The 12,216-nt window shown below is 35.2% G+C and overlaps 1 protein-coding gene and 1 pseudogene across 1 annotated transcript in view; one reads left to right on the top strand and one right to left on the bottom strand.

Annotated features, from left to right (window-relative positions):
• Positions 1-12,216, top strand: part of LOC145258225 (uncharacterized) — a 371,050-nt gene that overhangs the window by 245,123 nt on the left and 113,711 nt on the right. The window contains exons 12-13 of the mRNA XM_080116177.1: positions 1,458-1,527; positions 4,825-4,900. Of these exons, the coding sequence (XP_079972303.1) occupies positions 1,458-1,527; positions 4,825-4,900 (146 nt within the window). The remainder of the gene's footprint in view (positions 1-1,457; positions 1,528-4,824; positions 4,901-12,216) is intronic.
• On the bottom strand, positions 9,920-10,037 carry LOC145258597 (5S ribosomal RNA; annotated as a pseudogene).

Raw genomic sequence — 12,216 nt, 5'->3', positions numbered from 1 at the left:
CCCTGGATCTTATAATTTTGATCATGTGTAACACGCCTAATTTAATAAAAATGCAAATTGTTAAAGAAAATTTTTGGAATGTACCTTTTTGTTTCTATAACCTTTTAGATTGTAGTATTAGTAACCTTAAGTCGGAAGAGTTTAAAATCTATTCATTAAAAAAAAGTTGTTTTTTTTAAAGATTTTTAAGTGGTCTTAAATTTTAGATCAGCAGTGTATGTATATTTATCTTCTTGAAAGGACTCGACCAAAAGCGACGCAAATTCCGTAACGTTTTTACGTTACAGAATGCACGTTACATTTTTACAGAAATCACTTATGAATTTCTCTTTCATTTTGATACAACCATAACTACGATGAGGATCTACGTTTTTTTCGTCTTTCAAATTTTCATCAGCTGTGGACAAATAGCTACGCTGCTTTGTGGATGCCTTGGGAAAGACATAGACTAAAGGAGTAAATCATGATAAAAATCTGGTTTGAAGGCCCGATAGGTGAATGGTGAAGCAACACCTTTCCGGCAACTACTATAGTTATGCTGGCTCCGATCGTATTGGCTTGCATTTCTGTCAGACTTTTCGGTAACACCGAGGAAGAGACCCTAGTAACTCGGCAAACCTAGACCTCCTTATCACCTGACCAGGCCTTCGTCTGGTGAAGCAACCCCAGCTTCGACTGTATAGCCACGGCAGTCGCTGCAGTGCATCAAACTAGATACAGAACGCAACGTTCACAGAGAATACGAGTTGGAACAATTACATTGAAAGCATTGCCAGGACCGCTGCGAAGAAGGTGGGTTCTCTCTACCGTGCTAGAAACTACTTATGCCTGAAAGTATCCTGTACCTCTTTAAGGCCACCATTCGCCCATGTACGGAGTATTGTTGTCATATTTGGGCTGATGCATCTGCTACTAGTCTCTTCATTCTGGATAAGGTTCAAAAGAGAATTGCCGACCTGATAGGTCCTTAACTAACCATCTAAGTTTTAACCTCTGCCCCATCGACGAAATGTTGCATCCCTCTGCTTGTTCTACAAGTATTTTAATGGTGAATGCTCTAAGGCACTTCAAGCACTGGTACCTCCTCGACGTAAATGCCTCCGCCAAACCCGGCAAGCAGCTAAATCCCACCCCTACACAGTAGAGATCCCTAAATGTAAGAAAGCCTTATACTCCAATAGTTTATTTCCCCAGAACTGCTAGACTTTGGAATTCCCTTCCGGGATTCCGCTTTCTCAACTGTACTGACATGCAGAAGTTCAAGTGCAATGTGAACAGACATCTTGCTGCCTATTTCCCTTCATAATGTTCCGGCAACTTATGTTCCCGACAGTAGCCTCCTACTTGAAAGTGATACTGTGCATTGTTTGGGGTGAAAGTTGAATAATAATTAAAAAAAAAAAAGACAAAAGGTTGCTATCATCATCATCATAATATTTTTCTTTTTTCTTTCTTAGTTGAAGGTCAAACAACACAAGTCGACCGGAAAACCTGCATCAGGTATTCGTCAGAAATCTGCCACTTCCGGTAAGTCCTAATTGAAACACCAGGAATTAAATATTTTTTATTATTGTAGCAAAAAAATAATAAGTGCAAGTAAAAAAAAATACCGAATATTCAGAATAACCAACCGACCCTGGGCTTAATTAAAATGAAGAAAAAAATTTGAGAACTTTTCATTCGTATTTCATTTTACCTTTTCATGGACTTGTTTATAGAAAATTCTGCTTGCGTTGTTAATTAAAAAATGCGATTGTTTCATGTGTGAGGCACAAAACAAAACCTTCGTACGTTGAATGCATCGCTTTATACAAACATTAGCATTTATTCTCATTAAATTATTCCGTAAGATATTTATTTAAATGTTGAATTGGAAAGTAAGTTTGTATTGAATTCATTTCATTCGCGTTGAATAGAGTCTGTATTCTTGTTCTAGACATAAGAATCCCAGGTTGGTCGAATGATATCACACGACTATAGAATCAGCATGAGCAGCTGTCACGCCTTGTCATACATTTGTCGTGCCTCAATTTGTCGTACCTAATTAGTAAAACCTTAGTTGGGTTAATTTCTCATTGGAATATATAAGATTAGAAGATTGTAATTATTACACTTGTCTTCATTAAAATCTATTCTGCAAATTTCTTCCAATTTAGAAACACTTTTACGTCACATGACCCATCCCATCCGAGCCAGGGAGAGGAGATAAAAACACTTCCTCCTTTTTTTAGTTAGCCAATCAAAGATTGTTATGACTTTTAGCTGTTATATTCTTTTTTATCTCTCTTCAAATAACTACATTAAACAATCTGCGGATTTCCTCGAAACTCGGCCCGACTTTTCAAAGTTTTTCGAAAATATATATTTCACAATTCATTTAGCGACTACAAATAATAGTTAATTAATAAAATGTTCTTTTGCGAAATAAATATGCAAGTATTAAGTGATAAGCCGAGAGCAGTCCCAAGTTGTTTACCCGAATAGTGCCGATGGAGAGGCTCTCGTAAAGTCAAATCAATTCACGCTAGTGTGGCGCCTTATTTATATACTCCGTTATTATAAAGAAATAAAGACTTACTTAAACTTGAGTACACGTGTACTAAATAGTTTTAAAAATGGTTCACTTAAAATATTCTGTATAATAAACTTTTCGCGCTCTATTTTTGATTATATTTTCACTGAGTCTTCTACTGGGTTGGTAGACCGAGAGCATGCTAAAAAATATTCTTCAAATAGTAGCGATAGTGGGGTGCTCGAAAAGCTGTATGAATTCACGATAGTCGTTAATAAACCAAGACTGTTGCGGAAGTTCTGTGTGGCGCGTTCCACTCATCTTCAAGGTGATCAATCATCACATGAATCTGCTTGTCGTGCTCTGCTGGTGCTCGTGCATGTGTAAGGTTTGTTGCCGGTTCCGTAACTAACGAAGATGCAAAAATGTCGGCACAAATCACAGCCCTTATTAGTGACTTGCCGTTCGCAAAGGGCAACACCGTAATGGTATTATATTATAGTAGTTTAAAACCCATAATATTATCGGTCTCACCTTTAGACTTCTGGTGCCACGTTTCGCGGTTCTGGGAATAAGACTTTTTAAATATAATGAAATTCTGAAAATATACAATTTCAATTTCCAGCTAAACACCGCATGGAATCCGAAAACCGAAACTGTATAATAATAAGCAGGGCTATGAGAATGGAATATTCTTATCATTGTCTTGATTCTCGAGTATATATTCGACACAGACACAGTTACTCAATCGAGAGTCACATCACTATCTAAAACATATATGATATTAACTGATATATACTCGGGAGTCAAAATAATGAAAAGATTATTCTCTTGCCATAGCCCTATTAATAAGTTACCAACTCCTTTAAAAAAATGTAGTGCCAGAATCAACTGACATCACACCAAATAGTCGAGAAGGAACAAAAATATATGGAAAGATAGAGGAGAGATAAACAGACCTCCATTGGATGAGTGCGAGAAATACTGGGATCTTAGAGAAGATTTTGCCACTCAAATTTCAGTAAAGTCCAACAATCGTTTCCACTGAGAAATCAATGGTAAACGGCTATTGTGACGAGGCAAATTCATTTGCAATGGTTATCGAAAGAGGTGGAGAGTATTTCTGATTGGTAATCTGGGGAGACTTGTTGTCACTAGACTCTAGGGAAAATTAGAGGTTGTTGACAGAGAAATCTTTCATGAGGGCCTGTGTGAAAACTCCAAGTGAGTACAAATTATATATATATATTTAATTATTATAGTAAAAAATAATTATATATATATATCAATGAAATCAAAGGGATATAGTGTTTACCTGATATACGCTATGGTAAACTTTAAACTAATATAAATAACAGTACTTATATATAGAAAATTTGATCCCAACTGAATTCTCTCTAAAAGAACTATTTTCGCATTTCGGATAAACTCGAGAGGATTTTCATGCAAGCTGAAATATTATGCGCGATTTGTTTTTACATATCCAACATTTTTTCACTTTTGTTTTCTTTTGCCAATTTATAACTACAATAAATTGCGGTTTTACTTAATACCATAACTAGCAAATTCAAATATAATTTGCTGATTTCTTTGTGTCCTCTGATGAGAAGAATAACAAGAATAGCATTCGTTGAAACTCCGCAAAATAAAGACTTTGTAAATTGCTTTTTGGAGTATTCAGTCGAACAATAAATTTTGATTGTAAAGTTCAACTTACAGTTTTAATTTTCTTTCTCTTATATATATATATATATATATATATATATATATATATATATATATATATATATATATATATATATATATATATATATAAGAGGAAAGGATATTGATAATAGAAAAATATATACTGTTGCATATAGATATATTCATCAAACAAGGGAATGCAATATACGGTCATCAAAGCTCTACCTTCATATCGAGCTTTTTATTATATCGATGTCTCCATTTAAAGAATCCTTACATAATTATTTGATCCCTTACATATATATGAATGTGTGTGTGCGTGTTCATATGCATATTGAAACTGAGAAACAAATCGTATGGAATTCATTTTCACTCAGTCCTCCTGATTAGAATATTTGAAAAAAAAAATCACCGTTAAACACCATAGGACTTTAGTTTTCATTAGGAAAGAGAATAAATACAAAAACAAAAAACAAAACAAAAACAAAAAAACGAAACAAAAACAAAACAAACTGCTTCTATGATTGAAGATGATGTTATATTGTCGAAATAAATTCTATTATTATTTGGTATTTCGTTTTATACGTACCTCTAAATAAAAGTCTCGTTTTATATTTCAATTCCAGGATCGAGAGACATTATTGCTGAGCCCTTTCAGGATTTGGTTGACAATACGGACATATTTAACACCATCGCAGACGGGTAAATATATAGTATACTAAATGTAAATGTATAGTATACTATGTTTCGGAATTTTTTTTTAGATGAGGTTTGAATATGCGTATTATAGTAGTACTTCGGACTACTATTCTCATTATGATTTTTTTTCACAACGTTATGGTCGGTGTAACCGCCGATCTTCTTCAGGTGTATTTTGTCGAATTCGGTAATCTTTTTATCCAACTTGGAAATCTGAACAATATTTCAAATAGAACGCTCTATTTAATTAACGAAGGTAGAAAAGACTAATGACGTAGTGGATAAAGTACTTCGTAAAATTTAGTTGTAAATTACACTCTTCTGGAAGTTGGAGGTTTAATCCTCTGTGCAGGCGATACTCAAAATACAAACGCGAATTACTATCCTGTCATAGTTTACGGTGTAAGAGCATGCTACCCCCGTAGATGCTACCCACGTAGATGCTACCCACGTAGATAAAATAAACAGTTCCGTTCGAAGTTTCGTGCAGATTCTCGGGCTTGACAGAAAGATTCCCGAACTCGACAAAATACACCCGAAGAAGGTCGGAGGTTATAGCGACTGAAACGTTGTGAAAATAACACTTAGTTATTATTCTCACAACGTTTCGGTCGATGTAACTTCTTCTAAAACAATAATAAGGAATTTCTATGATTTAGATTCAATCTCTATAAAAAATCAATTTCTGTGTTTTGTTCCATCATAAGAAAAAGGTTAGAGAATCTACATAAAAAATAGTTGAGAGAGACCTTTGTTTATGTAAAGATTTTGCAGAAACACATCTTAAAAGTTAAAAAAATGTCCCTCTTTCATGAACTGTAAATCATATGACGAGTAGTAGGCGAATGGAAGTAGTCCGAAACTCATTTATATCCTCTTCGATGCATCGAACCGCTATGTGACTCCCACGAGGAAACTATAGAGACTAAAAACATTTTAAACAAACAAACAAACAAACAAACAAACAAAAAATGCATAAAAATGAATGGAACAACATTGATATAAGAAATTCTGACAGTAAACAAATCACCGATAAACAAAAAATAATAACACATTTTCGACGTTATACGCCTTCTTCAGGATATTTTTTTCTCTTTTCTTCGTCGCATGGTGTTAAAATGAAAGAAAATAGCAGTAAAAATAGAGTCCGTGTGTTTTTCTTCAAACGCGATGTCTTCGAATGTCCGCGTTCTCGTGATATATCACAAACTAATTCACTTAACGCACGCCAAGCCTTTCACACGGACATTCAAAGACCTCACCGTTGAAAAAACAAAACAAAAAAACAAAACAAAAAACAAAAAAATAATAACAAAAAAAAAAACACACACAAAAACGTAAAAAAAAAAATATCCTGAAAGCGTATAACGTCAAATAATTTTGATTTTAATGAAGTGAATATTTGTTTATTTTATAAAAAAAAAAACAAAAAAAAATAACAAAACCAAAAAAAAACGTTTTGCATGTTATTGGCTTATAAATATAAACGTATGTATTTCAACTTAATTTTTAAACAGCGCTTACATCACGGAAACACAATCTAACGAGGTCACTTATCGCGTGTCATTTTTTTTTAAAACCATGCGACGAAGAAAAAATATCCTGATAATAAATATATTTTTTTTAATTAAAATAAATCTTGACGTATTATTTTATAAACGTAAAACATGTATTTCAATTTAAAATTTAAAAAGGTCTTATATTACCGGAACGCAATCTAACAAATATATGCTCCCCTCCCACACATATCATCCGTTGCATTATATTTGCGCATCAATGTGTGCATCATTATCAGTGTTGTCTGGACAATAACAGCCATTTATTTGAACATTTGCGAACAGTATTCTTCAATTACCTCTGGCGTTTGTATTCAAAGCTGTTTCAGTTCATAAATAACCGTTTTATCGTAATTTGAAGTAAGATAAAATTTTTTTAGAAAGTCTGGTATAATATATATATATATATATATATATATATATATATATATATATATATATATATATATATAGTAAGTTATAAAAATATATATGGCAGTTAAGCTACATAGAATATTCCTCGTTTCATCCACACTAGGATTCGTCAGCCTGGCGAATCCGAGCGTGGATGAAACGCGGAATATTCTGTGTAGCTTAACTGCCATATATATTTTTATAACTTACTACCTAGCGCTACCTATGTATTGAGCACTGTTGAAGTAAATACTTAAAGTTTACGCATAAAACTATACTTTCGTACATTAATTTATGTGAAGTAGTCTTATATATACGAGGGGCGTGCAATAAGCAATGCTCCTGACCCACTTCCCATAGTAGTAGAGCAAGGAAACTTGGCACAGTTATAATTCTTTCTCTACATAGGAACTACCCAGAGTTATGCATTTCTCCCATCGTTTGATGCAGCTCTCGAGACCGTTTTTGTAGAACACCCCAGGTTGGTCCTCCAACCACGACGTGACTTCAGAAATCAAGGCTACATCATCTGGGAAACGCTTTCCTTTCAAAAACAACTTAATGGCTGGGAAGAGGTGAAAGTCAGAGGGTGCAAGGTTAGGATGGGGAAGGATTTCATAACCACACGCCCATGCTTCTAATCTGGCGACATGCGAGTTGTGGAACGGAGCGTTGTCCTGCGGGAGGATCTCTGTCATCACTACTCCGCCCTGGTCCCAGAAGACTGAGCATGATCTTGCTAGCGGAAGGCTGCACCCTTGCCTTCTTTGGAGGTGGTGAGTCCAAGTGCTTCCACTGCATTTACTGGGCTTTGGTCTCTGGATCATAGTGATGGACCCAGGTTTCATCCTGTGTAATCAGTTTTTTGAAAAACTTTGACTCATCTTCTTGGCACATCTCCAAATTCATCCTCGAGCACTCGACGCGTTCTCGCTTCTGGAATGGTGTGAGCAACCTGGGAATCCATCTGGCAGACACCTTATGCATATGCAAATGGTCATGAATGATAGTTTCCACAGACTCTGTACTAATCTTGACATCTTGGGCTATTTGGTGAATAGTAATGCGCCGATCTTCCGAAATGGCAGCCTCAACTTGACGGACAGATGCCTCATCAATGGCAGAAGGGGGCGACCAGGTCTGGGAGCTGTTTCCACAGACTTCCGGACATGTTTGAATTGACGATGCCAGCGTTTTACAAGGTCATATGATGGGGCATTATCACCATAAGTTTCTTTCATTTCATCAAAAGTCTCCTGTAGTGTGCGTCCTTTCAAATACAAAAACCAGATCACTGCTCGACATTCAACAGGCTCCATTTCACACCTGGCTCAGTTCAAACACCTGTAAAACAGAAACCACAATTAGTTCAGAGCTGTAACATGCCACATAACCCGTAGAGATATCAATCATTGCACATGCAAAATTTCAGCTAGATCAGACAACTGGAAGTGGGTAAGGGGGCATTACTTATTGTCCACCCCTCGTATATATATATATATATATATATATATATATATATATATATATATATATATATATATATATATATATATATATATGGATGCTATTTATTTGATTTTGTTTGCGATACTACTTTTGAATGAATTCAATTATTTATATGAAAGTGCATTTTTACCTAAATGCCAGTTGGGAATAATTTTCTCTTTTACCAATTTGGTACCCCTAAAGGAGGAGGGGCATATATATATATATATATATATATATATATATATATATATATATATATATGTGTGTGTGTGTGTGTGTGTGTGTGTGTGTTATTTGTTTTTGTATTGCGATATTTTTTGAATGAATTCAATTATTTATACGGAAGTGCATTTTTACGTAAACGTGAGTTGGAAACAATTCTTCCTTTGACCAATTTGATTAACCCTAATTGGGGAGCGGCATATGTATTGTTAAAATACACGGACACATGTTTCGTCGTCTACGACTCATCAGAGTGGCTGAATCTAGCGGAATTCGAATTTTGTTAGATTCAGCCTCTCTGGTGAGTTGCAGACGACGAAACACGTGTCAGTCGATAATTATATTTTAAACTATATATATATATATATATATACGCACACATATTTATATGTATGTATATATACAGAGAGAGAGAGAGAGAGAGAGTGAGAGAGAGAGAGAGAGAGAGAGAGATCTTTATTTATAGGTATATGATGTGCGTACTATTAAATCCAATGTACAAATGTATATATTTTTGACTCACTGTTATTCCTGACATTATACATCATTATTATTATTATTATTATTATTATTATTATTATTATTATTATTATTATTATTATTATTATTATTATTATTACTATTATTATTATTATTATTATTATTATCATCATCTTCTTCATCATCATCATCATCATCATCATCATCATCATCATTATTATTATTATTATTATTAGTAGTAGTAGTAGTATATGTGGCCATTGATCTGTCTAGTAACTGTTCAGAATGTACAAAGAAAAAAAATTGTAAGTCACACATTCATGCCTTTTATTGTTTTTGATCTTATTGTGGATCGATTCAACATATTTATAGACACACGATGCATACGTGGATGCGTTACGATAATACGAATCCTATGCACACGCTCACATTTTTTTTTTCTGTAATGCAAATTGTAGGCGAACATCGACTTTGTAAGTTAATTAACAAAATGGGTTAATCATAAATGAGTAAATAAGACACTGACATGCAGCATGCTTGTAGTTTAATTAGTTTCCCTTACATGTTCATGTCGAGATATGACGTCATGAAATGATCTCACGCATTTTTCTCTCGCATTTCTTTGTCTTTTATTACAATTAACGTTCGATGTTAATTTGGTATAATAAAAAGAAAATAGCAATTGTTTGCGTGTATGTCGAGCAATGCCAAGTGAAGTTTCTAGAGACAATGGACACTTCTCTAAAGGGAGCTGTGCATTTAATTGTAAGGCAAGGGTTGCACAATCACCAACCATACTTCTCCTAAATCCGTGCTGTCTGGGTCCAGTGGCAAGTAGAAGTCCAGGACGACTGGAAACAACACCGATATAAACGGAGAAAACATACAGCACTTGGAAGTCGCAAATAGTCACCTATTTTAGTACTGACCAGGCTCTACGTTGCTTAACTTCGGTGATCTGACGGGATCCGGTGTGTCAACGTGATTATGCCGTATATATATATAAATGTGCATGTAAAGTAACAATGAAATCCTAAAAACAATCTAGTTGCTTAGTTTCGGGAAAAGAAAAGAGAAAAGAAAGGAGTGTAATTTACGTATTGAGCGTGTTATATTTGTAACCTTTTCATAAAATAAAACGAACAGAACGCTAACGAAGTAAAACAGATGCGAAGCACATAGTCTTTTCAACACATGCGTACTTATGCACCCGAAAGTTTTCGCTAGTGAGCGATCAAGAAGCAATTCGATTAAATAATTTTTTTTTACATAAGGTCTTGTCTTCATTTTTTCCACATCACTTCCCATGTGTGTGGCCATTGATCTGTATTGTTGCGTCGTCTAGTAACTGTTAAACTCAGGCGAATAAGTCATCTATAAATATAAAAGTGAAAATGTGTGTATGTATGTATGTGTGTTTGTATGTCTCGCAAAAACTTTCCACACGTGTCACGGATTTTTGCCAGATCGGTATCATTTTAAACTTCCAACCTTCGCCCGACAAATATCGAAAAATTGGCCAAAAACGTTAATTTTTTCACCCTGAAATCAGTAGTTTTCTACAGGGGGGGGTAGGGATCAGCAAAAAACCGTCCTCTCATGACGAGTTCTCTTCTACGCATGCGTCACACGACGTCGTAACCTGATTTACTTTAAATATTTGAAAAAGCGACAGAATTTCCGCGAAGTCGTTTTAGCTCAGTTGCTTAGAGCGCTGCCTCATTATCTGAAGGTTTTGGGTTCGAATCATGGTGCGAGATATCTTCTTTTTTTTTTTTCGATTTTTTTAAATTTTAATATTGAAGCAGGGTTATTTAAGCCATTTTTCACGTGTTTTTTTTTCAGGTATTTTTATTTTTCAGATTTTTTAACGTTCGTTTTTCTGTTTCGCGTTTTCTTTTTTTGTTTTTCCCATTTTTGTATTTAACATCGTTCGTTTGCCTTACGTTAGTTTTTTTTACTTCGCTTATTCTTATGTTTTCATTAACACTTCCACCCCCGCCCGAGCACACGCACCTCCAAACACCCGGGAAACGCCGGGTAACCCCCGGGGTTAGTTAAGCCATTTTTCACGTGTTTTTCTTTTGGGGGGGGTATTTTTCAGATTTTTTAAAGAAGTTTTAACGTTCGTTTTTCTGTTTTCTTTTTTTGTTTTTCCGATTTTTACATTTACCATCGTTCGTTTGCCTTACGTTATTTTTTTTGTTTTTTTTCGATTTTTTAAAGTTTTAAAATATTTACTTCGCTTATTCTTATGTTTTGATTAACACCTCCCCCCGATCACACACACCTCTAAACACCCGGGCAACGCCGGGTACCCCTCGTTAGTGTATTAAATAAAAGAAAAATACTTTTTGGCGGTTTTTAAATGTTTTATTGTGGAGAGAATTTAATTCACAAGGGGAGAGATCAAAATAAGTTCCTCATAAAAGAAAGGCTAAAATTAATTCCTTTTTTAAAAATTAATTTGCTTACTTAGCTTTAACAAAAGTGTCAATTAGCAGACAGCTCTCGATGAATTTTCTTTTAGACTTCTACATTATCGGCAGATGTGGTCCGGCCACTTACTCGCCGTGAACTCCGTCGAAAATCCTGTTCCGATCCTCGAACACGTGATCATTTTTATGTAATCATCGACACCTGCTTCTAGCGTGTTTTGTCAAGGAAAATGACTTTTGTACTCCCACATTAAACACGCTAAGTGCACTGGTTCCACTTCCGTTCGCCGCCAAACCACCCCGACATCGAATGATGTTAGTCCATCGCTTGCAAAGATGACCGGGATCATGCAATAGTTCTGTGGGTTCGAAGATGACTTGTTAGGCCGATTCGAAATCTGAAGTATTTCTCGCATGTTGGACACCTGTGAGATGATTCTGTACCAGAGGGGTTTACCGCTCTGTCTTTTCTAATGTCACGTTTACTCTTGCGTTCTTTATTGCGAATTCAGCAATGGTAACCCCTTTGTGAGTTGCAGCACGCCAAAACACCTTTCTTGGGTTAGATTTTCCTATGAGTTAGAATACAAACCGAGCTGTTTGAGGGAGACCTTCAGATTTGAACATTTCCTTGGACGGTGGCCGCTGTCGTCTTGCGGGTCTTTTTTCTTTCGACATCTACTTAATGTAACAATTTATACTAGTTAGCATAATCTCTTCTTACTGACGTAGAGCACCA

Source organism: Euprymna scolopes, chromosome 33 (genome assembly GCF_053919585.1).
Source record: "Euprymna scolopes isolate OS-2025 chromosome 33, ASM5391958v1, whole genome shotgun sequence".
NCBI lineage: Eukaryota > Metazoa > Mollusca > Cephalopoda > Sepiida > Sepiolidae > Euprymna > Euprymna scolopes.
Note: the sequence above shows the minus strand (reverse complement) of the source record. Positions and strands in the feature narration are given on the sequence as shown.